General features: G+C 56.1%; 1 protein-coding gene across 5 annotated transcripts in view; it reads left to right on the plus strand.

Moving 5' to 3' along the window:
* The window catches only part of ZNF385C (zinc finger protein 385C), a 58,804-nt gene that overhangs the window by 6,543 nt on the left and 26,599 nt on the right, over positions 1-25,662 (plus strand). For 3 of the 5 annotated variants that reach the window (XM_066204825.1, XM_066204822.1, XM_066204824.1), the window contains exon 2: positions 11,515-11,763. The exons of 1 other annotated variant lie outside the window; for it this stretch is intronic. In XM_066204825.1, coding sequence (XP_066060922.1) covers positions 11,515-11,763 — 249 coding nt within the window. Of the gene's footprint in view, positions 1-6,989; positions 7,051-11,514; positions 11,764-25,662 lie in introns of those variants that run through there. One more of the 5 variants, XM_066204823.1, reaches the window with a different exon arrangement.

The raw sequence follows: 25,662 nt of genomic DNA on the forward strand, positions 1-25,662 counted from the left end.
TTCCAGGCAGGGTCCCTACTAGGTGAGTCACCCCATGGGGAGGGTGATGGGGGTTCACTGGTTGGTGAAGTGCCATCTGCATCACGGATTAACAGCTGCCCCTTTGAAGCCTGTTTTGGCTGTGGGTGGAGCAAATCATGGCTGGTCCCAGGGGCCTCGTGCAGATGGGGGTGATGGGTCTGTTGGAAGGTGGTCTCAGGTCTTGAGAGGCTGCAGAAGGTTGTGCATGGTCCTGCTGAGACAGCGACTCTGCCCCCAGCACAGGGATCCATCCTCATGTGGGCAGGGCAGGCAGGGTCACAAAGACGCCTCTGTGGAGGATTTGGCCTCTCCCTGCCCGCCCTGGCTCCAGCAGAGCTTTGATGGGTGTAAATCAGTAACAGAGAGCAGGAAATCCTGCAGAACCCAGATCCAACAGTGCAGAGGTCTCACATTCCCACCACCGAGCTCCACACTGCAGTGGGACCAGGCACTGGCTGCCCAGTACCACTGGGTATGCCCACTGCCAAAAAGTCCTGCCTTTCTTCACCTGCTCACAAGGTGTTGGAAAAGGGAGAATTCTTTAAAACATAAAACAAATAAAATTAGGTCTTCTGGTAAGGGATTAAATGGGGGCCCTCAGCTGTATTTATAGAAGGTTCAAAAGTAAATCTGTTCCCAGACTGAATAAATATTTTGCTCAGGCAGGCACGATCTTCAGTTCATCTGTCTTGCAAAGACTTGAGTGAGAGGGGAATTGATTTTCTCCAGCCTGAACAAGGCAAGCGCCTCTCAGACCCAGATCGAGAGTGAAGTCCCATTATCGGCTGAAATGGGGAAGCAGCTGGGAAATCATTAAAGAGAAAGCAAAGACAAAGCTGCTTTAGGGAGGTGACAATTCTCTGTCCTCCACAGTGGCTGGGGCTGCCACCCCTGAAGCTGCTTTGGGGCTGTGTCGCTCTGACCCCATTTAGAGAGTTTGGTGGCACTGGGTGACCATTGCCAGCAGCTCCGCGTGGGAGATGGGAGTGGCTGGCAGCTGGCACTGGTTGTGTCGGTCACCTTGGTTGTGTGATTGCACAGATCCATGCACAAGGGAGGTGGCATGGGGGGACCTGTGAGTGCCTCAGCTCATCCTGCTGGATGGAGGGGGATCCATCCAGGTGTGGTAGCAGTGCCAAGAACATTGACCTCATTCTCCACTCCTGCACGGATCACCTGGAGCTGCGGACACGCCGACAGCCAGGTCAGCGCTGCTAGACAGGGAATCACCCAGGGCTGGACCTGCTCTCACATGTCGGATTTCTGCACTTGTACAGCTGTGGCTGTGGCTGCCCTGTCTGTAAGGACGAGATGAAACTGCTGGCACATCCCTGTCACTGTCCCCAGCCTGCGGGATGCAGCCATTCACATGGTCCTCGGGCTGATGCAGGTGGTCCGGGCAGAGGTTCCTCCGGCAGCGTTCACCCCAGCGCTGGGTGTGCAGCACAATTCCAGCTCAGAGAGCTTCTTAATTCAAGCTGGCACCTGGTGTTTGCAGACATCAGTTACTGCCAAGACAAGAGCTCAGTGCTTTGCTCTTGATAAAGGCAGCTGCCGGGTCAGCGCCAGCGCGGTGTGAGCTGCGCAGCCGGGGCTGCCGGGGCTGCCCAGCTCCTCTCCCCGCGGCTGCAGCGCTCCCCTTGCCTTTCCCCAGGTCAGAAAAAAAAAAAACCAATAAAAGGGAGAATGAAGAACAAGCCAAAGCCCTTGGCAATGTCTTCCAGCTTCTCCTCCCCGTTTTCCGTGGCAGAACCACATCAAACAGATGCTTGCCTGCAAGCAGGTCCCCAGCCCCAGGTGGGTGCCCGGAGCTGGGACGCTGTGAGGGAGCGGTGGCGGTGCCTGGCGAGAGTTTGCTGTGTGAGCTCTGTCCGCCCCGCGCTAAAAAAAGGCACAAAATGAGCAAAATTATGCGCTGAGTCACTAATCGTTCACCCGCTGCTTTAGTCACCAGTGCTCCCACACCGGGGGACGTTTGCTGAGGGGGCACAAACTGAACTGTCATCGCGTTAAATGGATGTGGCCGAAAGCAGTGAAGAGCTGCTGCTGCATGCACGGCTTCTGACACCAGACGGACCATTGGGCTCCATGGCCGCAGGAGCTGCTCAATTAATGACAACTCCCTGATGAATCCATTGATTAATCGTGGCCGTATGCTGAGGCGCCGGGGCGTGCAGGGCGCGGAGGAGGTGGCAGCGAAGCAGCTGCTGCCCGTGTCCTGTGACAGCACGGGTCACTGTCCTGGTCTCTGTCCTCCCACGGGCATCGCAGCTCCTGCCGAGGGACACGGGCTGCTGTTCGGCGGGTGCTGGTGAGGTGTAGCACCCCCTGCTCAGGGGTGGTGGGGCTGAGCCGGGGGGCTCCGTGCCTCAGTGTCCCGTCTGCCCGTGCTCCCCGGTCTCCCCCACCCGACACAGGGCTGTTTTAGCTGCGTAACCCGCCGTGCCGGAGCCAAGCGTGTGTGAAAGAGCCTGTCTCAGCACAGGGAAGAGCCATAAAGGGCCTATTTATGGAGCTGGCTCCTCACAATGTTTTCAGACACAGCCCTCGCATGTTTTCATAACAGCAACGCCTCCACCTCTCGCCAGCTGCCAGTGGAGCTGAGCCTCACGCCGCTGTCCCCTGCACGCCCTGGGGAGCTGGGAGCCCTGGGCAATGGGCTGGCGACTGCGGGGCTTCCCGTTGGGATCCCGGCCCCGGTGCAGCCCCGAGACAGCTCTTAGGGCCGTGCCTTGGCTGCCTCTCCCATCCTGGCTGCGACCTGGCACTGTGCCCACGCAGGGACATGCTTGGACCCTTGGCACGGATGGGCTGCTTTGTGCGGCAGGAGGCGGATTTGTCAGCAGCCCCTCTGCCCGGGCCGCCTCGCCACCACGTTTCCCATCGCCTGGAATTCACTGGCGGGCAGCACGGAGCTCAGTGCTGCATCCGGCGCCCAGCTGGAGGAAGGCAGCAGCTCTCAGGCTTCATCCTGGGAATACCCCGAGGAAGGATGAGCCTCTGCCCCAGCGGTGGCTCCGTGCTGCTCACTGGTCAGAGGAGCAGTCGATGTGAGCCGTGCCCAGCCCAGCTCTGTCTCCCCCCTGTGTCAGGTACCCTCCGGTGACAGCGTGGCAGCCGCTGCGGTGACAGCGCGGCAGCAGTGGCAGTGTCATGCACGTGTGGGAGGCAGGTGAGCACAGAGAGGGAGCCGGGAGATCTCTCCTGCTCAGCGCCAGTGAGCAGGAGGCAGCAGGAGTGGGGCTGTCTCCGTGGCAGGGAGATAAGCAACTTTTCATTAGTTCATTTTGGAATTCCTTTCAAACTGGAGCGCTGACCCACCCGAGCTCATTAAATAACATTAATGGTGCTGCCCAAATAAATATTCCAGCCGCCACCTGCACCGCCAGCCAACACTCGCTGCCCTCTGCCCTTCAAGGAGCAGAGGTTTCCCATTCTAATTGGATACACGTGCTTCTCTCCTGACACCGACGACCTCCAGCACAGCACAGGATTCTCACACTGCAGCGACTGAGTTCCTGCAGCTTCATCCCGGTGCTGCAGGAGCGAGGCACTGAATCCTGGGGCTGGTGGGAGATGGGAGAGGAGTGGAGACACCAAACCGTGGCGAGAGGAGGGAACGAATCCAGGCCATGCTTGTCACTGAGCTGATTAAACCCGAGCTCTGAAACTCTTCTTCTGTCCTCTAGCCAGTGAGCAATGTATAACTTCATTACTCCACATCCAGGAGACACTGAGGGATGTGGGCAATTCATTATCATCTGTCCCATTTCATTTCCCTGCCTGTCAGCTCTGGCATCCTGGTGTTCACAGACAAGTCAGGGTTTCAAGGTGTCAACTGAGGCTGAAGGGTAATGCTCCTGCAGTGCGTTTCTGGACAGGGCCCTTGCATCCCCATCACTCCTGGGGATCCCTCAGCAGCACCTCGGGGGGCTGAGGGATTTTGTGCCACCCCTGGGTGTGGCACCACCATCACCAAGCTCAAGGCTTTAGGGGCTTGACTTCAAAGCTGCCAATGTCAGCAGGGACCTCAGGTGCTGCGTATGCAGCATCATTCTGGGGAGCCCCAACCCTCAACTGAGGGAAATGAAGAAGTGAGGGATGGTTTTGGACCCTGGTTACTGATGCCTCTGTTCCCGATGGCTCTGGTGCCATCGTGCTGTCCCCTATCAGACAGATTCTTCCTACTGGTGCTGCCAGCTCGTTCATGTCTCCCCAGGCTGCTCTGAGCAGCCACACCAGGGTGCTCCTCCCCAGCCCCAGGGCGGCAGCAGTGGGTCCTGCTGGGCGCTTGCCTCAGATTCTGGTGACTAATTGCTCTGCAAAGAGCATTTCTCACAAGTTTCTTTCATAAGAAATGGTAACAAGGCTTTGATTTAGCTCTTCTTTTCCTTTCTTCCTGTCTTTTTTTATCCCTTCCTACCCCAAATGCAGAAGCCCCTTTGATCGTGTGGGTTCAGGCTCCGTAACAAGCATCTCTGTTTGTGTCGGGGAGTTGTCAGTGTGGTAACATGACAGCACAGTCTCCTTGTCGCCTCACACACAATGAATTATTCCTTCCACTCTTTCTTTGCCCCATCTCTGGGATAAATTACTGCTCCCAGATGGGCTTGTCACCCAGTGAAGCATCCTTAACCTCTGAGATGACCCCTGCCCAGCATGGAGTGCCGGCCACTGCGGCTCACCCAAGGCTGCAGCAAAGCATCGGAGTGGGGAATTGTCAGCCTAGCTTGAAAGCAAATTGCTTTGCCAATTTATTTTCTTTCTTGTGTATGAACATATTTTTCTTAAAGGGATGCTGTCACATTAAATATGGAGCTGCCAACTGCAGGCATTAAAAAATCATGGGTCGTCCCATTTTCCTTCCTCCCACTCTAAATTCTGAGAAAACAATAAATTCGGGGTTCTTTTTACTTGTCATCTGCCTTTCAGCTAGACATGCTTTTGCAAACTTTTCCCAGCAGCTGGGAGGTTTGGGAGCTTCAGCACCATGACAAGTGCCACGGAACTGGGGCAGTTCAGGCTGGCGGTGGGGTGGGCCCTCAGCCACCTTAGGGTGTCCAGCTATCCCTGGACCCATCTTCCCAGAGCTCTGGGCAAAGGGCAGACCCAGAGCAGTCGTGGGGCAGTGCTCAGGAGCCTCCCCTCCCACAGCAGCTGATGGGACTGAGCCATGTGCTGGTAAGGAAATCTTCCCCAAATCTGTCCGTGAAGGGCGTTCACTGTCAACAAGTTGCCTGGACTCTGTGTCACTTTGTCACATCTCATGTGACAGATGCAGAAAGTCCTTTTCAGCCTTTATGTTTCCAAGCCCTTTTTTTAGGGAAGGTAATGAGAGTAGTTTTGTTATACTTTGACAAAGTGCGTTTCCATGCAGCCTTGCTGAGCTGGGGAAGGGGATCAGGCATTTGTCACACTGAACAACTTTACGGCAGTTTCTGGAACATGTATCTGATGGATCTGGCATGGGAGCATGTCTTATCTGGTGTCAGGTAGCAGAAATCTCTCATATATAAGAGATCCTATTGAAAACAGGTTCTATATGGGGCTGGGTCAGTGCTTTCCCGTTTTTTCAGCTGCAGTGAATCTCCCTCCCACAGCTACAGGTAGAGATAAGTCTCTTGCTACTCTTAAATTTTAAAGAAAAATCTCTTCTAAAGCTGCACAGTACTGCAGCCTCATAGCTCAGCAGGGCTCAGCTGCGCCCCAGCCCCACCACACGGGCTCCAGAGCCTCCCCCAGCAGGGTGTTTGATAACATTGATTTTAATAAAGCTCTGGGCTTGTTTTGATGGACGGATCCAAAGCACTACATGGATTTAAACAGATCCCATTGCAAATATCTCTATCTGATACCCCTGGCGTGACTGGACTGCAAATGTCACTTGCTTAGCACTATCAAATATTTAATTTGCGTTGTAATAGAGGAGCCTTTGAGAGCTCCAGCTTACACTGGAGGTCTCCTGTTAGCCAGCAGCTCTTCACAAATTCACTTAAAAGCCAATTTCTGCCCTGAAAAGCTCCTGACCCAGACGCGGAAGTGAGGGAACCTGGGAGGGAAGACCATGCCCACCTCTGCTGTGGGACCTGCTGGAACCCTGCTCATCACTGTAAGTGCTCGTGGTGGATGTCCTCACCTTTGCCACAGGAACACATGGCTGGGGGAAGGGGATTGGCACTGCCACCACCATGGTGCTTATGGTGCCAATGCTTGTGGCATTGTGCCTCCAGTGGCACTGCTGCTGACCCGGCTGTTGGTGCCTGCAGTGGGGGTGGCAGCTCCCCAGGAGCTGGCCTGGATCACATTCTGGATCCTGCACTTGTGGAAAATCATCTTCTCTGGGAACTTCCCTGTGGCAGCCTCAGGGAACAGCGAGGGGATCACGAGGTGCTGCCAGGGCTCAGACACTGCCTCTGCATCACCTGGTTCTCTGTATTTTATTTCCCAAGAGAGCATAGTGGCTCTGTGAGATGCGGCTCTGCCCTAATCTTTGTGCTGACCACAAGAATCCTGAAGGATGCTGTGATCTTGTCAGGTTCTCCTCATCCAGAGGAGAGGCTGAGGGTGCATGGCCAGTGGGGGTGATGAATCATGGAGCCTCAGTCCTTCCTTTCCCACTGCTCCCTGCACTGTGCTCACACCTACAGCTGAACCCTGGGGCAGAATGTCACATTCCCTGCCTCTGTTTGCTTTGCTCTTTTCCCTGCTGGTTTGAGAGCAGGTGGCACTGCCCAGGTTTTGCTTCCTAGAGTGGACGGGCACGTTTCCTGCCCTGCTGCAGAGCAGCAGCATTGTTCCCTCCATGACGTCTCCTTCTGCTGGGTTTCAGCTGTCCTGGCTGCCCGGGAGCAGGGCTGGGATCTGCTGATTCAGGGGACACGCAGCCCTGCGGTGTTAATGATCTTGATGTGCAAAGGAGAGGACAGGCGCAGTGGCACCGTGCTCCGTGTGATGCTCCCTGCCCTCCCGGGAGGCTGCAAGATGTCCCACTGCCCTTCAGCGTGAGGGGAACCTGGAGAGCATCTGAGGGTAAGAACTGGGCATTTGGGGGATTCAGAACTGAGGGTTGAGGGTGGTCTGAGCCCTGTGTGTGCCCTGGTCCGCGTGCCCGGAGCCAGCCTGCAGTCCGGAGCCCTTGAGGAGAGACAGCTCACACTAATCCTTGCTCTGACAACGCGTGGTTTACGGACTGATCCTAAAATGTGCCTTGCTCTGGCATTAGTGGAGCATATGTCAGGGTTGGGGGGGCAGCTGGCTTGATGCAGTGTTATGAAATGCTGCAAGTGCTGCAGGCATGGCCGGGCCCCTCCAAAACCTGTGGTCTGCCTGGATCTGCTCAGCTCTCAGGCCAGGACAATGAAGCATCTCCTGATGCTACAGCAGGTCCCCTGGGCTGCCTCCCTGTCCAGGGCAGAGCCCTCTGTGCTCCTTGCAGCCAGGCCAGTGGCCTTCCCATCCTTCAACCAGCAGCCGGTGCCTCTTTGTGAAGTTACACAGGGAATTCTCTGGACCCAACCATCGAGGTAGCCCGGAAAGCTGCCCCGTTCCCCCATCTCCCCTGTCACTGAGAGCTGCTGTCAGGTGCATCCGCCTGCTCTTGGCTCAAGGTGGCTCCTCCAGTGCCACCCCCTGCCAGCTGGCACCCGCTGCCCCGCGTGACGCTCCGGGCTCTTTGGGAACTTGCTGAGCCACAGGCACCAACTCGGACGTGCCGGCTCTCGTCCGGAGGCTGCTGATGAGGGCTGATTTAGTGGTGATCGAACCGCATTTGAAATGCTCCTTGAAATATGAGACAAGTGTCTGCAGCTCTCCAGGCATAGGGGTGGCCGCGGTGCCCTGAGGGCCGTGGCACAAGGGCAGGAACCGGCTGGGCTTGGCGGTGCCAAGGGCAGGGCTTGGCGTTCCCTTCTCCAGCACCAGGTAGGAGCCTCCTGTGCCTGCCTGGGGCAGGAGGTGCTGCCTTGAAGAGGCACTGCTGTATGCTGAGCCCAAACGGGTGGGTGGGCGGGCTGGAAATTGCCTGTGCTGGTGGTGAGGGGTCTGTGAGGAGGCAGGATGGTGGGGCTGCTGCTGCTGCAGAGGGCCTGGGGCTCCATGGTGGCTCTGGAGGGGGGCACAGCCAGGGGCCCTGCATGGCAGTGGCAGGATCACAGGGCTGCTTACTGGTGCAAATCCTGAGTTGATGGGATGCAGTGATTTGAGTTGTGCTTGGGTGAGGTGTTGTGACACCTGAGGGTCCTTACAGGGACCGTGAAATTGATCCTTAGGGCATTTGAGGGAATTTTGTGACAACAGTTGGTGGCCACTTTCATACCAACATTGTCTTTTACTTCTACTGCTTTTATTTACTGTTGTGTGTACTCAACTGGAGGCAAGGAAGGTGGATTCAGTAGAACGTAACCTAGTGAACTCAAGTAAGATTCTTTTTTTCCCTTCAGATTTCTTGCTCTCTTACCAAGTTCATGCACTTTCTGTTCAGGTGATGTTTTCCCTGGTCCCATATCGCTGAATGGAGAGATCTCCCAATCAGCTATTGCCAGGTGCCCTCAGCTCTGTGGCAAAGGCAGTACGACTTGGGGGAAGGTTCTGGTCCTGTGTGTTGGCTCTATTGAGTTCAGGCCAAATAAAAGTCCCTTGGGACACAAACTGGTGCTGATGGCAGGAGGGAGCACGAGGGTTCCTGCTGGGGTAGGGCACTAAGAGAACATCCCTGCACAGATGTTCAGGCTGCATGTGCATAGGAATCTCTGTCCAGGCTGGAATAACAGCACTCCCTGTGCCGAGGGTGGCCTTTATGGATCTGCCCCCAGGTTATTCAGAAAACAGGAAATGAGGGAAAGGACTTGACCTGCATCAAACCTACTTTCTCATCAGGATTTTGTAGCTTGGCCAGAACCCCCCTGCCCCACTGATATATCTCATGCCCAGCCATCAGCTTTTCTGGGATGCTGTGGGATGCTGTGGGATGCTGTGGGACGCTGTGGGATGCTGCTTCAACACAGTGTGTGGGCACAGAGCAATTTCCAGTGACCGCAGCCTGTGCGGGAAGTTGTGGTTTCTGGAGTTTGCTTTGCATTCAGGAGCTGAGTAAAGGATGGCCCAGCATGGGTCTCCTTCAAAAAACCAGGAGCCAAAGAGACATCCCCTGTGAGGCTGGCAGAGCCCCTGGCTCTGGGGGAAGGGCAGCAAGAAGTACAGGTGGCAGGGTGTCACTGGGGTCTTGGGAGGTGTCGTTGATGCTGATCAGCCAGGTCAAATCTGGGCAGTGATGGGGGAGTGGCAGCTCATCTCCTCCATCCAAGAGAACCCTTGGGAAGACTACCTGAAAATTTGCAACTGCTTATGATCCTCCTGCATGGAGGAGACAAAAGCTTGACCTCATCTGTCCTGGGGTGGGATGGGTGGTGGAGCTGGGATGTGCTGACCCTCTGTTCTGAGCTGGGTTTGACTTAGAGACCCTGAGTCACCCTGGAGGTGTCACTTAACCTTCATCTTGCCTTAGTTTCCCTCCTGTGAAAGGTAACAGCCCCCCATCCCCCGGCCAAAAGTTCCTCAACACTGCTGAAAAGGTGAAATCTCCCCCAAAGCAGCCGTCAGTCAGGGCACTGCCAGCATGCACTCGTGCCATGGCCTGTCCTGTGACCTGTCCCAGCCATGAGCCACCCGGTTTGTGGCCCTGACACCTGAGAAGCAGAACAGGCACAGAAGAAATTAAGTGAATGAGACAACAAGTGTGTGTGCAATTAGGACAGACCTTCAAACGCTGCCCCGGGAGCCGGTACAGGAGCTGCTGCCTAATCAGAGCAACAGCAGTGCCCGTTTTAAAGACGAGGGAGACTTTGGGGATACTTTGTCCACATAATGTTCCAATTTTAGCTCCGTGTCCTGGGATGTAATTGCATTAAAAATACCCGGGGAGGGGGAGTATGCCAAAGGCACCCGGCGAGCTGCCTCGGCTGGCGTGTCCCCACCAGCGTGCCGCGTGTCCCGCTGCGTCCCTGAGGCCCCGTCTCACATTCCTGGTGCTGATCGTCTCCCAGATCTGCTTTCCGGTTGCTCTGCTAATGGTTATCCCGGGAAAGGTCTCCGGCTCTGTTAACAGCTCGTGGGAAAACCTCCCGCTCCTTTTGGCTAACCAGGACTATCGATGGAGACACTCGTGGCCACCTCCGGGGCGCAGGAAGGCGCAAGACGGGGCCGAGACCCTCTGAGGAGAGGGGTGCTCACCCGGTGGGTGGGTGCGTGGCAGCGCACCCCTGCCCTGCGACGGGGAAAGCGCTGCCTTCTGTCCCCCTGTCCCCGCTGCCCTCTCTCCGCTTTGTCCCCCCGGCCTCGCTGCCCGCTGTTCCCAGCCCCCGCTGTTCCCCCCTGTCCCCGCCCCGTGCCCTCCCCGCTGTTCCCGTCCCCGGTCCCCGCTGCCGCCGTCCGCGGTCACCCACGCGCGGGACCGGCGCGGAGCGGCGGCGCCACCGCGGGGCCGCGGCCGGGGCTGCAGCGAACCGAGACCCCTCCGAGTCCCCGCTGGGCCCGAGCACCGACCCCTCGTAGCCCGCTGGGTGAGCGGCCACGCCGGCACGACCCAGCGGCGTTTCGGACAGCCCGTTGCCTGAGCCAAAGCCCCCGGTGCGGTCCCCGCTGCCCGAGGAGCGTGCGGGCGGCTGAGCCCCGCACGCTCCCCGTGCAGCCCTGCCGAGGATGCCAGAGACATCCCTGCGGGGCACTCTTGGGTCCTGCCTGGCCGCCCACAGACACCCCGGCCCCAGCCTTGGCCCCTTGGCGTGCCTGCGGGTATTTGTAAGCCGCAGCTGCCAGCTCCAAGGTGGTAACTGGATCGCAGGGCTCGGGTGACCTTCGCGCCTCCGAGGCTGTTCTGGATGTCCCACCAATTCCCACCTCGGGGTCGGGCAGCAGGAACAGTGTCCCTGCAAGGCAAAGGCCGCTGGAAGGCTGTCCCCAGCTGACCCCAGGCCCTCCATGGGCAGCTCTTCTCTATGGTGCTGCTGTGTAGGTCTGGGGCTCCAGCTCCTGCTGCAAGTTGGTCCCACAGAGCCCCATGTTCAGGACAGGCACCTGCTGGTGGCCGACAGTGCCAGTGCCAGTGCTGCGCTGGTGGAGACAGGCTCTGGGACACCCTCACCGCACATGAGTCCTGCCAGCTGAATCTCTTGCCTGCAGAGAGTTGGTTCTCTCCTAACTCTGCTTCGGGCCAATCCACAGTGCTGCCCACGAATGAACAGAGAGACTTGACCTGATACAAGAAGTGTTGTCTAGAGCTGGAAACTCGGAAGAAGTGGGTTCTTCTCTACTCCAGCACTAACCACCTGGGAAGGCTGCTGCTTATGTCGTCTTGTCCAAACGCTGTTGCACTTGCTCAGGGATCCCCCCAGATTCAGACACACCACAGGCGTGGGACCCATGTTGGGCTCTCCTGCCTCACCTGGCACCTGTTCCTGTCCCTCTGTCCTCACAGTGGGTCTGTCCTTCCTCCCGCAGGCATGAAGCGACCCCTGAGCCCATCCCACAGCCCTGAGAGTGCAGTGCAGCTGGCGGAGGAGGCCAGCTGCCCACCCAGCCAGCCCGAGCAGCGCATGAAGCGGGAGAAGAAGCACCAGTCATTCACACTTTGCGAGGTCTGCAATATCCAACTCAACTCGGCTGCACAGGCGCAGATCCACTACAACGGCAAGTCCCACCAGAAGCGCCTCAAGCAGCTAAACAAGGGGAAGATGCCAGCAGCCCAAGGTAGGAGCCCACCCAGCAGGTCGAGGTTGCCCAAAGGCTGCCCTTGCTTTGGCACAGCTGCTCTGTTGGGCTCATGGAAAGATCAGAAATGCTGTATTTTGTCCTTGGCATCTGTCACTTGCTGGTCTACCTGAACTGCAGGGCTTCCCCCAGATGTCACTGCCAGTCCTCAGGTGGTTTTGGGGCCCAAGAGGCCACGCTGACAGCAGCAGAGTGATAGACACACGTGGGTCGGTTCATGTGCAAGCGTGGTTGCTGCTGCTCTTTGTGGGTGTCTTCTTGACTTCTGTAGATGGTTTGTGCAGCGGGGAGTAGCTGTCAGTTGCTGGGCTACCGGATGCTGCTTTCCAGGTGCCAAGCTGACTGTGTCCCTCCAGACTCCCGGTGTGCACTTCTCCTGTATCTATGCTGAGTTTGATTCAAAATGCTGCTTGGATGCGGTGCTGAGGTCTCTCACCTGTTGGCTGTGGCAGGGGTGCTGGCATGTGCAGGTGCCGTGCTGCTGGGCAGGAGCTTGTGCAAGGGCAAGGACTCACTTGCCTTCTGTGCCATCTGCCAGCATTCACCTGGCCGGGCCCAGCTGGCTGCTGCAGATTTTATGCACAAAAGCAGGGAAGTGTGCCCAGAAATGTCACCCTGTCACCATGGCTGACCTGCTCCGCCTGAGCCTTTGGCTGTGACGGTTTGGTTTGTAGTTAGCAGCAAACCAAGGGAATTGCATAGAATCACAGAATGCCTTGGGATGGAAGGGACCTTAAAGATTATATGGTTCCCTGCTCCTGCTCTTACTGGAGACTGGGCAGGCTGGAGCCATGAATTCCTAGCATGGCAATAGTCATGTGTGTGCCAAATCCTGCCCTGACTGGTGCTGGTTTTGTTTGGGTAAGGCCTGGGATATGCAAAGGAGCAGGTCTCTTCATCAACATTACTGACAGATGGAAATATCGCCGGCTATTTTAATGGGGATAGGGCACATAAATTCCAGCCTGCAGCTTCCAGCTTCTCCCCTCGATCCGGTTGTGGCCTGATGGGAGGCTGTCCAGGGATGCATTTCCTATTGAGCCAACGGATCTTGGAGCATGCTGGTCTGCTCTTTGTGCTTCTGCACCGTCCCTGACCTCTGCCAGTGTCACACCCCTGGGGCCCCGCGCTGTCGGCCCCACACGCTCTGCTCTGCGTGCGCAGGGCTCTGATCTGCTTATGTGGGGAAATTGCAGGCAGCAGCTGCTCCCTGTGCCTCCCTGCCCTCCTGTTCCCGCTGGAGCTGACCTTTCCCTGCACTTTTGGTTAAAAATGTCACTTCCAGCATTGTCACTGTGAGCCTTTCCCAGCCTCCTGAGATGTGACCCTGGGTGGCTGGGAATGGACTGATGTGACTCCTGTCCCCCCTCTGCACCGGTCGTGCCACTGACACTGGGGGTACTTGGTGCCATATGCGTTCCCCCAAAATGCAAAAGGGATCAGCCCTGTCTGCCATGCCCCAGCAAGCTGAGGACAAGTGCAGGACAAGCTCCAGGCTGGGCTGCAACGCATGGGCAGGAGGGCACGGGCAGGGCTGGCAGGGTGATGAAGTGCGGGGAAGCCCTGCCCTGCCTCATCACACTCCCCTAGGAGCCCTTCACCAGCCAGACCTGCACCTTCAGGTGCTGAGAAAATGCATCTGCCTGCACTCCTGGGAGCAGTCACCCCTTCATGGGCAGCTGCCTGCTCCGGGGCTGGGCTCAGCCTGGCACAGCCCACAGACGGGAATGGCTAACACAGGTCTCCAGTGGTGTGTCAGCACTGGGGGAGTCTTGGGAGGTTAAAGACACCGGATTAAATGAAATAATTGAATTAGACAAAGATGGGATGTTCCTCCGGGCTGGAATCTCTGTCTCATGCTGACATCTACAGCTACATCAAAGGCAGCTTCCCAGCCAGCACTCAGTCTCCCCATTCCCCTCTGGCTTCTCGGATCTGTTCTTCCTGCCCAGGCTGCGATCGCTGGCATCTCGTGGAGCAAAGCTGCAGAGGAGTGTTGCTGGCAAACATGCTAATCAGTGTCATTACAATTCATTAGCGATGTACCAGAAAGCCCCCAACTTAAAAACAAATTATTGCTTATTAGCAATAAGTTTCATTTTGCAAGGCAGATCCCAGATCCTTGTTGTCCTCTATGGAATCACGGTGAAGGTGGTGATTAGATACAGGGTGCCCACAGATGAAAGACGTTTTCGTGCCGCAGATGCCAGTTCTAATCCAACTGGGTCACGAGTGATTTAATTACTGCCTGTGATTTCCCAGGGAGCCCAAGCAATCTCAGTTTGCTCTCAGAGTGCTCGGGAACCAAAGCACTGCCTGGTGCTGAATGAGCAGGAAGAGCTGAGCCACCCCGAAATGGGGAACAGTGGCTGCAGGGGCATGGACAGGGGGCTGCTGCTTCCCCTCATCCTGGATCATCTCTGGGGCTCCCATCGCAGGGCAGGCTGAGCTGGAGCATTTCAGAACTTACACCCCGATCCCTTGCTCTCCCCAAAAAGTCCTTTCCACCAGTGTCTCAAAAAAGTCATGGGATGTAAAGAACAGCTCACATGCGCTGCAACCAGAGCATTGTCTCTGGGCTCTGCCAGCCCGCATCTCCCTGAAAGGCAGCAGGAAGCACTCTCCTTTGGAGCACAAGGCTCTGGTTTCCAAGGCAAATCTGAGCTGACAGCAGCTCAAACCCCTTTGGCCAGGGTCCACGGGAAGGACACACTGTTCAGGCATCTCCTGTGCCAGGAGGGTTCACACAAGCCCCGAGCCCAACTCAAACCACTTTTCTTGGCTTTGGAGGTTGCTGAGCTGCTCCCCCGAAACGGAATGCCAAGGCAGGGCCAAAGCACCTGGAGGCAGCTGTGCCCTGGGGCGGATTTGTGACATAAGCTCTTCCCCCTCTCCAATATCCCGTGGCATTATGTACCCTGACCCTGTCCCTGGCTGCCTGGTGCTGTCACCCCCCTCACACTGGGGCTGCCTGGTGCTGTGTTCCCCCCCCTTGGCAACACAGCCCTGGAACAACAGTTCCTTGCAAAGGGAAAGGTCCTGGTTTTCCCAATTATCTGCTGAAATGTCTGTCCATGCGTGTTTGGGAGCAGAAAGGTTTGAGATGAGCAGAGAAATCGCTGTGACAGCTTCAGCATCACTGGGCCTGCAGCAGAGAGAGGGGCCCCTGGCCGGGGACATGGGGACCCTGGGGGTGCCTGGGATGCTCTGGGAGTCAGGGGGGGCTGGAAGCTGCTGGTAGGATTATCTTGGGTTTCACAGGGGGTGCCAGATGAACTCCCTGATTTCAGCAGCTGGCACGGAACCCACTCCCCTTGAATGGCTCCTGCAGAGCTGGGGTCATGGTGTCTGAGGCTGGGCTGTTGCCTGCTGCACTGACCAGGGAGTCCATGACTGTGCTCTTGGCGTGTCTGGGAGAGCCCTGCTGAGAGACAACTCCTGAAAACCACCCAGAGCAGTACCTGGGACAGCCATGCCTTGGGGAGGAGAGCAGCAGAGGGAGGGGAACTGGTGGGTCTCACCACGGACAGTCTGGCAGGTGTGTGATCCCACTCCATGATGCTGCTCTGTGAGCCTGGGCCATGTTCCTTTTCCATGACCCTGCTCTGTGTGCTCCAGCATCTCGTTGCTCAGCTGGATTCCCTCCTCCTTCCCCCACTGCTCTCTGCTGTCGCAGCCTTTCAGCTGTTCATTACCCAGCAAACGGGTGCCAGTCCATTTCAGCGACGTTCAGTGGGGCTTTGTCTGCAATAATCCCAAGGTATTGATTTAAATAATTTGCAAACATGTGGGATTAGGGTCTAATTGGGACTAATCAGGGTGCAGCAGTCATGTCACCACTAGGTCGGGGCTGGCACATTCTCACATCTGCCCTTGATGGAGCTCCCAGCCGTGCCCAGCCTTGGTGCCTGCCAGGACCTGCTCCAGCAATGCCAGAGGAAAAGTTGTTCTTCCTTAACTCCTACAGCAGTTTGCTGCTCTCCTGCTTTTGGGACTTTTTGGACAAATTTGGCAGGAGCAAACTAGTGTCTGGCTGGCATGGGAGCCACTTCACAGCGTCCATCACCGGGTACACTGGCAGCACATCGGGCTCTCCCAAATTCCCAGTGGCAGGTCTGTGCCCAGCCTAAGTGCTAAGGGGGATTTAACATTTGGCTGGGACAGACCCTGCATCTGCCAGGTGCTGATCAATACCTTGTGCCCAAGCAGCACCAGGGTTCAGATTTTAAGCTTCTGTGAATTTATGAAGGACAAACATACGGAGTCCTCCTGCTCCATTGGCCTCGGCTGCTCCCTTCAGCTGTGAGCAAAGATGAACAAAAATAGCTTTTCAGATCAGATTTGAATAACCTGGAATCTCAGTGGGAGAAATATAATGGTTTTTTCATGTCTTAAAGATGTTGGCTGGGATCAGGAATAATTTGAAGAAGCTCAGCTGGGTAATTGTAAGTTTTCCTTCCCTTTGCTCACTCCTAGGCTTCTCCCTTCCCATTGGGGCATAGGGGTGGAGTGGAGGGATGTCCCTTGAGGCTCCTGGGCGCAGAGCTTGGAGGGCTGAGAAGGGAAGGGATTTACCCCCGCCACTGGGAACGGGCAGAAAAGTCCTGTTTCACTAAATGCTCTTTTTCTACCAAAAAAACCCCAGTTTCTGTGAGGGAAAGGACCTGTGGGTGCCATGTGAGAGGCAGCACATGAGCCCAGACCCTGCACATTGACTTTGTGCTGGCCCATGAATCCAGAGAAAATTTCTCCCTTTCTTAAATCCCCCGAAAATACCCCATTAGCTTGCTGTCCCTCTAAAAAGCCCAGCTATTCCGGTTTTTGTGGATTAATAACTGTAGCATAATTAATCTCTGATTGTATAGAGTCAGTAACTTCAAATAGAAAATGAATTGATTAGTGGTCAGCTTTGGCTGGAGGGTTTTTGTGGTGTGGAGCCATCCCCACCAAGACTCTGGCTCTGCACCCCAGTTCTGGTCAGAGCCTCAAGGATATTTTTCCCTGACACACTTATTCTAAAAAGATCCTTAAAATTTAAACTCTTGGCCATAAAATGACACAGAGAACCTGCAGGGCTTTTCTTGTGCTTCTGGGGCACGAAGGAGGTGGGGGCCTCCCATGGCAGGGGCTTGGGTGCTCAGGTGGATGCTCCAGCTGCATCCATGGAAGGGCTTTGCCTTTAGAAATATAGAGACCAAGCCAAAATATATCAAGGTCAGATAATACATATCAAGTATCATCTTTGTGTGGGCTGGTGGGGGATGTCCGGGCCATGGGAGTGTCGGGGTGCCACTGATGTGGTGCTGGCAGAGGCTGTGCTGCGCTGCTGGCAGTGGCTATTATCCCCAAAATCAGTAGGAAACTGCCTCGTGCTATTTTTAAGCCCTGCAGTTGTGAGCCATTCCTCTTTAATCACGGATTTTGCCGTCGCTTTCTTCCAGTCGGTTTGCTGTCAAGTTGCCTCAATGGTGTTTCACGGCCACTCAGCTCAGGGCTGCGACACACGTGACATTAATTAGAAGTGGATTAAGAACAACCAGGAACATGTAGCCATGGAATATTTCACAATTTCCCATGTAGCATCAGCTCAGCAGATTTGGAAGAGGAAACCTGGGATTTGTTTTAAGCGGGGAAAAAAATGGTCAAAGCAGCAGCTAAACTGTGAGCATGTCCCAACTTGTCGGCACCCGCTGGTCCCCCTCCCGAGAGAGCTCTGAGCCTGAAGGGGCCTTTTCCAGAGCTCCATCAGCAGCTTTGAGCAGGGGGTGAGGTCCCCGGGATGGAAGGGGGTCGATGGAAGGTCACCTTAGGAAGGGAGCCCAGTGCTGGGGATGTCCTAGGGTCAGGCTCCTGGCTCTTGTGGCCACCCCAAGCATTGGATCCAAATGCATCCTGTTTGGAGGGCTTGGCTTTGCCCCCCGGGCACTTGGGGGCTGCTGTGTCTTAAACATCCCCAGGGAGGGCTGAGGACATGGGGGACCTCGGCACCCCCGGGGGGCTCTGCTGTTCTCAGGACAGAGGCAGCCACTGTCCTGCTCTGACATGGGAGGGAGGAAAACATCCTACTGCATCCCACAGCTGCATCCCGTAGCTCCCCGCTCCCACCCCGGCTGTCACTGGGGATTAGAGGTGCTGGGTGGAACAGGTCGTGCCGGGCTGTGCGTGCGAGGGCTGCGCGGCCGCCCCGCGCCCGGGCGCCGTCCCAAAGAGCGCCGGGACTGAACGGGGGGGACTGGGGAGGAGATGACAGCCACGGGGAAGTGACTCGTCCGCATCTCAGTGATGGAAACGCTGCTCATCCCCCCCGGCCTCCAGCCTCGGGCCCCTCTCCGTGCCTGCTGTGTCTCTGCGTGTGTGTGCACACGCGTGTGCTGCTCGCCCGGGGACACGGGAGGAGAGAGCGTTCGGAACCAGGCGAGTGGGTGAGGAGAGGGGAGGCAGGTCGGGGGGAGCTGGGGGAGGGCAGGCAGGGGGTTGTGGGTAGTGTAGAGCTGTCACTGTGATTTAGGGTCGGCTGCTTAAACTGTTTTATGTTCCCAGACAGTAAGTCGTAAGCAATATAAAATTTTCTCTGAAGAGATGATCTCCCCTCGTCATGCTTCAGCCTCTTTCCCAGAGTGAGCTCTCCTTTCCATAACCCCGTGGTGTCAGCGCGGGTGTGCAGAGGGAGAAAATGGGATTCTGGCTTTTGGAGCCATGTCCACAGCCTGGGATTGGGAGCAGGGATCCAGGGGCCTGCTGTCTGGTCCTGGTGCTGCCGGGAGAGCTGGTGACGCTGGGAGCAGAGTGGTGCGGGGCTCTGGATGAGCTGGCCATGAGGGACCGTTTGTAGCCATGTATTCTTCTGGCACAAGGACTGTGGCCTATCCCTGCAGCCTCCCTGGGCTGCCCCCAGCTCTCTGCTTTTGGAGCATATGAGTCGGATCTGTTGGAGCTGTTGGAGTTGTCAGAGCTGTTGGAGTTGCCGGAGTGGTTGGAGCAGGGCTGCCTCTGCCTGCAGACACTGCCTGCTCACCTCAAATTTAGTTCCCTTCCTTTTGCATGCCCCTGAGTTATCGCTGCTTTTGGACAGCTTGCCCACAACACTGCTCCAGCTCACCTTTGGTATTTTCTACAGCCACAGATTTATGAGGAATAGTTTCATTTTTCTGGCCGTTGCTGTGCCAGCTGGAGTGTCTCGGTGTGGTCTGTGATGTGGCACCAGAGCATTTGCCTGGATGATCTCCCTGGGCACCAGCAGCCCCTGAGGGGCCAAAGCTAAGCAGGAACCTGATGGACAAAACCAGAGACAGCATCACCCCTGGCTAATTAAACGTACAGAAGATTCTGAGTAGTTGGTTTCCAGGCCAAACCCCCGTTGACTCCATATATACCCTGTGGCCCCCCAGAAAATCTGCACTGGGCTAGGGGGAACCAAAGTGTGGTGGCAAGGTGGAACCCTCTGCTCTGCCCCTTCCGGGAGGGCCCTCCTCAATTAGATGGAAAATCTTACACTCTCTCTCTGAAACTATTTCCAGGTGTAATTTCCACCCCTTTTCTTGATAATTAAATATTTTTAGGTCATCCGATTTCTCCGCCCTATTCACAGACCTGTCCTGGATGCCTTTGTAATTAGCCATCTCCCTGGGAAAGATGATGAAGGTGGGAGGCACAGGCGATCGCTCCCTTACCAAAGCCCTGCCCGCCTTGGCTCATCCTTGGGGGTCAGAGCTGGGGGTGTGTGTCGTCTAGGGTCGCCAGACCCCTCCACTGACACATAGCTCCCAGGTTTGCTCCTTTTAAATATATATAAGCAGAAATCAGCAGGAAGGGTTCATTAAAAAAACTGGGGATTAATAAAAAAATTGGATCCGGGTGGGCACTGTGAACTCAGCAGTTTGGCAAGTCTCTGTTTATAGGGGGGGCGGGTCATGGGGGAACTGTGAGGCACAAACCCCATTCTCTTTGTGTGGGAAGCCCCCCGGGGGAGGAGGATTCAGCCCTTAAAATATGCTACCTTAATCCTGAGCAAACTCAGGAGCAGGAAAGGTCAGCGCCTGCCTTCCTGGCCCGGCAGGGATGAACCGCCGGCGGCTGCTTCAGCCGGAGCCTTCTGCTTCTGATGGGGCTCAAGTTACAGAGCAGAAGAAAACTGATACACATTCTCCAGGTGTATCAGTCTTGATCCTATCTGGCGTCTTTCACCCCCAAATTATACCCTAAATCCTTGGTGAACAAAGTCAGCCAGAAAGGCTCTGGAAGCCTCAGCAGACTTGGGCAAGGGGAGCAATTCTGGCTGGGCTTTTATCCCTCTCTCCCTCCTCGTTTACTGATGTGTTCATTTCCCAGTTGTGGTCACTATTTGCCAGGCTGCCTCTGGAGTCTAAGGCTGGGAAGAGCCAGTCCTGGACGTCCCTCAGCCAGCAAAGAATTTAACACTGCCCTCAGCAGGGTTTGGAGTAATCCCTGTTGTGGTTCCTGGAGTCTGTTGTCACAAAGAACCCAGTGAACTGGTGACACTGGTGCCCAGACTGAGCCCGAGCACCCTCCCCTTCTCCCTGCCCACCCTCATCCTTTAAGCCACAAGCAGGATTCGAGCAGACCTGCCCCAGCAAGCCTGGCTTTAGGCGGCTGCTGGCAAATGCTTCCCCCTCTTAATGCGTGTTTGGGATTTGCCTCTCCCAGGATGTGTGTGATGAGCTGCAGGCTGAGGGCTGGGGCCTGGGGCCATTTCACAAGAAGCCCTCTGGTTCCATCCCCACACTCTTGGGATGCTCAGCCATCAGTGTCCCGCATGTGGATATCAACCTATGTTGGAAAGTGGTGACCACGAGGGGCTGTGGTATCTGACCCATGTTGCTTCTGGGGTTTTTTTAGTGCCTCCCACGGGATGCTGGAGCTGGTTGTCATGGCCCCTGGGCACCTTTCTCAGCCACTCCGAGGTAGATGCTTCAGCAGCTTCATCCCACAGTGGAGGTATCAGGGAGCTGCAGCCACAGGCTTTGATCCCTGGGATGTGGGGCAGCTGAGAGGGGGATGTGGGTCTAGACCCTGTGGGAGGGTTTGTGCTGCTGCCCTATGCCAGCTCTGGGGTAACATGGACAAATATAGCAAGTTATGCACCGGACGATCCACACTGCAGAGCTGGGAAATTCCAGTGATCCGCTGGGCTGGGCAGGGAGGGCCGGAGGCGTTAATGGCAGGGGCTGTAATCAGCACCTGCAATTAGCCTCTGCTCCAGCTGGCCTCAAAGGCTCGGCCACAAAGTGCAGCATCCCACACCGCCGTTCCTCCCTCCCACCCCTCCGTGTCACTCCAGCCCGAGCCCTTTCAGCCATGGTGATGCCAGCCAGGACCTGCCTGCCTGGCTGGGATAAATGCAGCATGAGCTGCAGATGGGAGAGGATTTATTGAGGGAATTGCTGGGTAGAACTGCAAAGGCTGGGCAGGGCTGGGGGTGAGGGGAAATGTTGGATGGAATGGGGGTCAGGGCTGTAAATCGGTCCAGCCGGGCCCTGCTAGAGGGGCTGGAGGTCAGGAGATGCCAGACCTGCTCATGGCTTGTGGTTATCTCCGAGGAAAGGAGAACAGCCATCGTATGGTTGTCAGTCCCCTGCTCCTCCCAGTCTTTACATTTCCAGCTCTCTCTGCTCGACGCTCCCTGCAGTAACGCCAAACTGCTGATGACATTAAACAAATTAATATCGGGTTTAAATAGCCTGCGGGAGGCCCGGCCAGGCGTGCGGGGCCAGCTGTCAATCCCGGATTAGCGAGTGCCCCGGCTAAACTTACTGCTGCTGTTAACGACCCTGACAGCAACACCCTGCCCGGGGCTCTGCCAGTGCTGCCCTGGTGCCAGCCGAGCCAGGGTGAAGTCTGGGAGAAAGATCCATGCTGTGCCCTGGCCCTGCAGCAGCACCCAGAGGGGCCCTGATGGCTTTAGTGCTTTTCAGTGCACCAAAATTCTGTCATTTACCCCAAAAGTGCCTAGTCTGGCTCTGGCACACAGGAAGAGACTCAAGCATCTCATGGTTTAACACGTTCATTTTCACTCTGCTTATGGCCCAGCGGTTTCTGTCCGACTCCTTGTATTGTTTGACTTGAGAAAAATATTTGATTCCTTCCTTGTTCTTGTCTCCTGTTCAGGGAGGTAGGGGAGGTGATTGTTTCCCCTTTTCACAAGCAGGTTTTTCATCATTTCCATGTTTAAAGGGCAGCAATGTAAACAAGTCATGAGCCTCGCCTCCCGGGAAGAAGCCAAAAATCATCACAGAGAAGGTGCTGCCATGAGGAGCCCAGCTGCCACAGTCTTTGCTGATGGACTCATGGGGAGGACAGTGGGCTCTGGGCTCACGAAAACTCCAGTAATGGGGGCTTGAGATGAGCACCCCACCCGGGTTAGACTGCCCGTGTCCACTCGTGTCACCCCACAAGCTGATGACACGGCTGGGTCAGACCCTGCGTGTTTCCAGCACTCAGGGCTGGTGCTGAACGGAGCACGGACCCACGGCCGCGGTCACCAGGCAGGGACACGCGGTCCCTGCTGCCGGCGAGCCTTTCCCAGGGGTCGGGGTGCGTGGCTGCAACTGAGTCTCCACTCTCCGAGCAAACCCGGCGGTGGAGACCCACGGTGGCATTTCGGCACGGGTCCCCCCAAAGCAGCCACCTTAGAGGACTCTCCGAGAGAGCCCCGGAGGTGCAGCGGAGCCGTTAAGGGTCCCCTCCCCTCGCCCCAAGTTTCGGGGCTCGGGCAGCCCCGGCGCGGGGGCGGCTGTGCGGGGAGGGGGAGCGGCCGGTCCCCCCGCCCATTTGCACGCTGATACCCGGCAGCTCCGGCAGCTTCTCCCCCCGCGCTCCTGCGGGGCCGAGGCGGGGCCGGACGCGGGGCGAGGGGCGGCAGCGAGCGGGGCGGCGGGAGCGGGGGTGCGCCCGCCCGGCCCTGCCCGCAGCTCTGCCCGGCGAGCGGGAGGCACCAGCAGCGCGGAGGCGACGCAGCCGCATCCAAAATGCTTCTAGGTGGGTGAAACGCAACTTTTCCGCAGCCTCATCTCTCCCTGTCGCCTTCCATCTCTCTCCCCTCCATCGCTTCTTCATCCCCCGGCTCGCCGCTGGCGGAGTTGCTGCTCGGGGGTGCAGCGGGACCGGGGCAGCAGCGGGGGTCGGGGGGCCGGTGGGGTTCGGGGGATCGGGGTATCGCCTCGCCGCTGTCCCGAGGCTACCGCTCCCCGCACGGCCCCGGCTTGAGCACTCCCGTCTTCTGCCGGGTTCCTTCAGCTGGAGGAAAGGGCACTTTTCAGCCTCCGAGCTGTTCTTTCTGGACAGAAACACACGGAATTGGTTCTTATTTTACCGCGAGCTCTGTGCAGACTGTGTGTGTGGGGGTCTCTTCTCCACTTTGCGATTTTAGCCTCTAACTTACTCTAAATAGTGAAACACTGAGGTGGGTTATTTACTGCCGGGAAAGAACCCCGGGAATAAGCGGTACTCAAGGAGTCTGGGTTCAGAGTGAGGGGCTGGGAATGGGCTCGGCATCAAACTCAAATATTGATTCAGCTGTGGGGTCCCCATCCTGTTCCCAGCAGGGCTTGGCTCCCCAAATTATCGTCATGAGATTTTCCTGTTTCTAAGCAAATCATGTCGTTCCCATTCCTTATTGCCGTTCTGCCTGAAAACCCCGTAAAAGAGCTGCTCGTGTTATTTGCATCAGCTGAGGCTGTACCCTACACCCACAAAATGGTCCCTCCCCGCCCAGCACACAGGCAGCCTGTTCCCTCGGCTCCCAGCCTGCTAATCCTAATTACTTACGGGATTCAAGCTGAGTTTGACTCACTGCATCTTATTGATTTTTCCCAGGGCTGCAGAAAGAGTAGGGAAAAGGTTGTGTGCTGACGGGGCTGGATTTTGCCCTTGCTCTTTGTCTGGGTGTCAGCTCCAACTTGTGTTTCTGCTGCACCTGCGATGCAAATGTTCATTGTTTTTTGTGTGATATGAGGCTGGGGGAGAGCGGCCGGCAGTGTCCTTGTGAGGGTGACCGGCCAGGGTGGCCAGGTGGCCGGTGGTGGAGCTCCGTGGCCAGGCTTGGCCAGCGTGGACTCGAGAAGCGGAGTAGCAAACAGAACGTGACGCTGTTCTTGGACCCTTTTCGTGTGGATTTGGGGCTGGTAATTCTAGTGGTTTTGTTATTTATCAGTATTTACTTTGTGGCAGGTGCTGGGGAGGGAGCGCGGCCGCTGGCTGCTGGCAGCGATGGGTCTGGCACGTCCCTGTGGGCAGTGGTACCACTTCTTTGTGTGTATGTGTGTGTGCTGTGCACATCCGTGTAGGCATGGGCATGCCTGTAACATGTGGATGGCATGGGCACGCCTGGTAACGTGTGGCTGGCATGTGCTTGTGGGTCCTGTGGTTGCCCGAGGGCAGTCAGGCCAGGAACACGGATGTTGTTAGCCTGGCACATCAGTCAGGTGCCCATGTTGGGGTGCCTGTCTCCCATGGATCAAGCTGGCCCCAGCTGTCTTCCATGGATCAGTTTAATTTTTCTAATAGTTTGAAACACAATCTTTTCTCTGAAATGTCTCTCCCTGTCTCTCTGGAACACGTAACGCTACTCGGGATATTTATCTGGTATACTCGTCAGGCAAAGCAGGCTTAAAAGACAAACAAAAATCCAACCCCAGAGCTTGCTTTTCGCTCTGTGTGGCCTCACATATGGAGGAAACACTGAATAGCCACTAAAGCGTCAATTTTGACACTGCAGTGTCTTGGGCTCACTGATGATCCCCATGCCAGGACCTTGTTGCTCCAGGTGGAAGAACATGATGGTTGGACAGTGCTCTCATGGTGATTCCAGTCCTCTCAGGAGCTGTGGGGGTGACAGTGTGGGGAGCCTGGCCCCACTGAGCTGCTGGGTTTGGCTTTGGGGGTCCTTTGGCAGACGGTGGGACTGAGCTTTCCCTGGGGTTGTTTTGGGTGGATTTCCCTGTAAATGCAGCAGTTGTTTTTATTACTGAGACTTGCTCCAAGCAATGTCCTGGGGGACACATCTGTCCCCTGGTTTCAACCCTGAGGAACATTGTGGGGGGGCATAGGGGGCTCTGACCTCCTCCAACAGCCTCAGCCTCCCCTTCAGAGTATTTTTAGATCAAGCTGTCATCTAATCTTGACCTCCAGGATGATGTGGGCTAGAAAATATCACTGCGTGTCCAGCATCAAGCAGAGGATATAATTCACAAATCTCTTTAGTCCATTTTTAATTATGCCTCACCTTGCCGCAGTAATGAACTGCTAACAAGTATTTTGAGCAAATGTGAACTTTTTTTTTTGAAGTTTTTCAGTGCCGATGCTCCTGGCAGGTGCTGGCGGCACTGAGGCTTTGATGCTTTGTTTCAGCACCCACCTGATGTCCCTGAGCTTGTAATGACTGCAGGGGCTGGGGATTTAGCAGGTTGCTTTTTTTTGCCTTTCCTGAGCGGGATGTTGGAAGGAGTGGGCTGGCTGCTCCCACTCTCCTCCAGAGTGATTATATTAGCATGGCCTGGGTAGGAGTGGCGGAAATTACAATGAAATACTAGAGGTAGGAAATAAAAATCTAATTAAAAAATAATGACAGATGTGTGTCATCTTCCAAACCCTAGGCATGACCATCCTGGCTGTGGGGCAGCCATGGTTGCAGGAGGGTTGTGTGCTTCAGCTGTTGGGGAGCTGTGCTCAGGGAATAATGCTGGGAGCAGAGAGAAGGCGAGAAGACATGAAGAGCTTTGGTCTCTCTAAGTCTTGAGAGGGGAAATATGTGAGTGGATTTTGGTTTGAAAGCCCTCTTGGTCCCCCAGGACTTGCCCTCCTGAAGTCTGAGTTGGTTGGCGCCCTTGGGGCAATTTCCCCTTTTCCCCCTAACCAAGCAAA

The sequence above is a fragment of the Chamaea fasciata genome, unplaced genomic scaffold, assembly GCF_029207755.1.
Source record: "Chamaea fasciata isolate MVZ Bird 193981 ecotype frontalis unplaced genomic scaffold, bChaFas1.0.hap1 SCAF_27, whole genome shotgun sequence".
In the NCBI taxonomy this organism is placed as follows: Eukaryota; Metazoa; Chordata; class Aves; order Passeriformes; family Sylviidae; genus Chamaea; species Chamaea fasciata.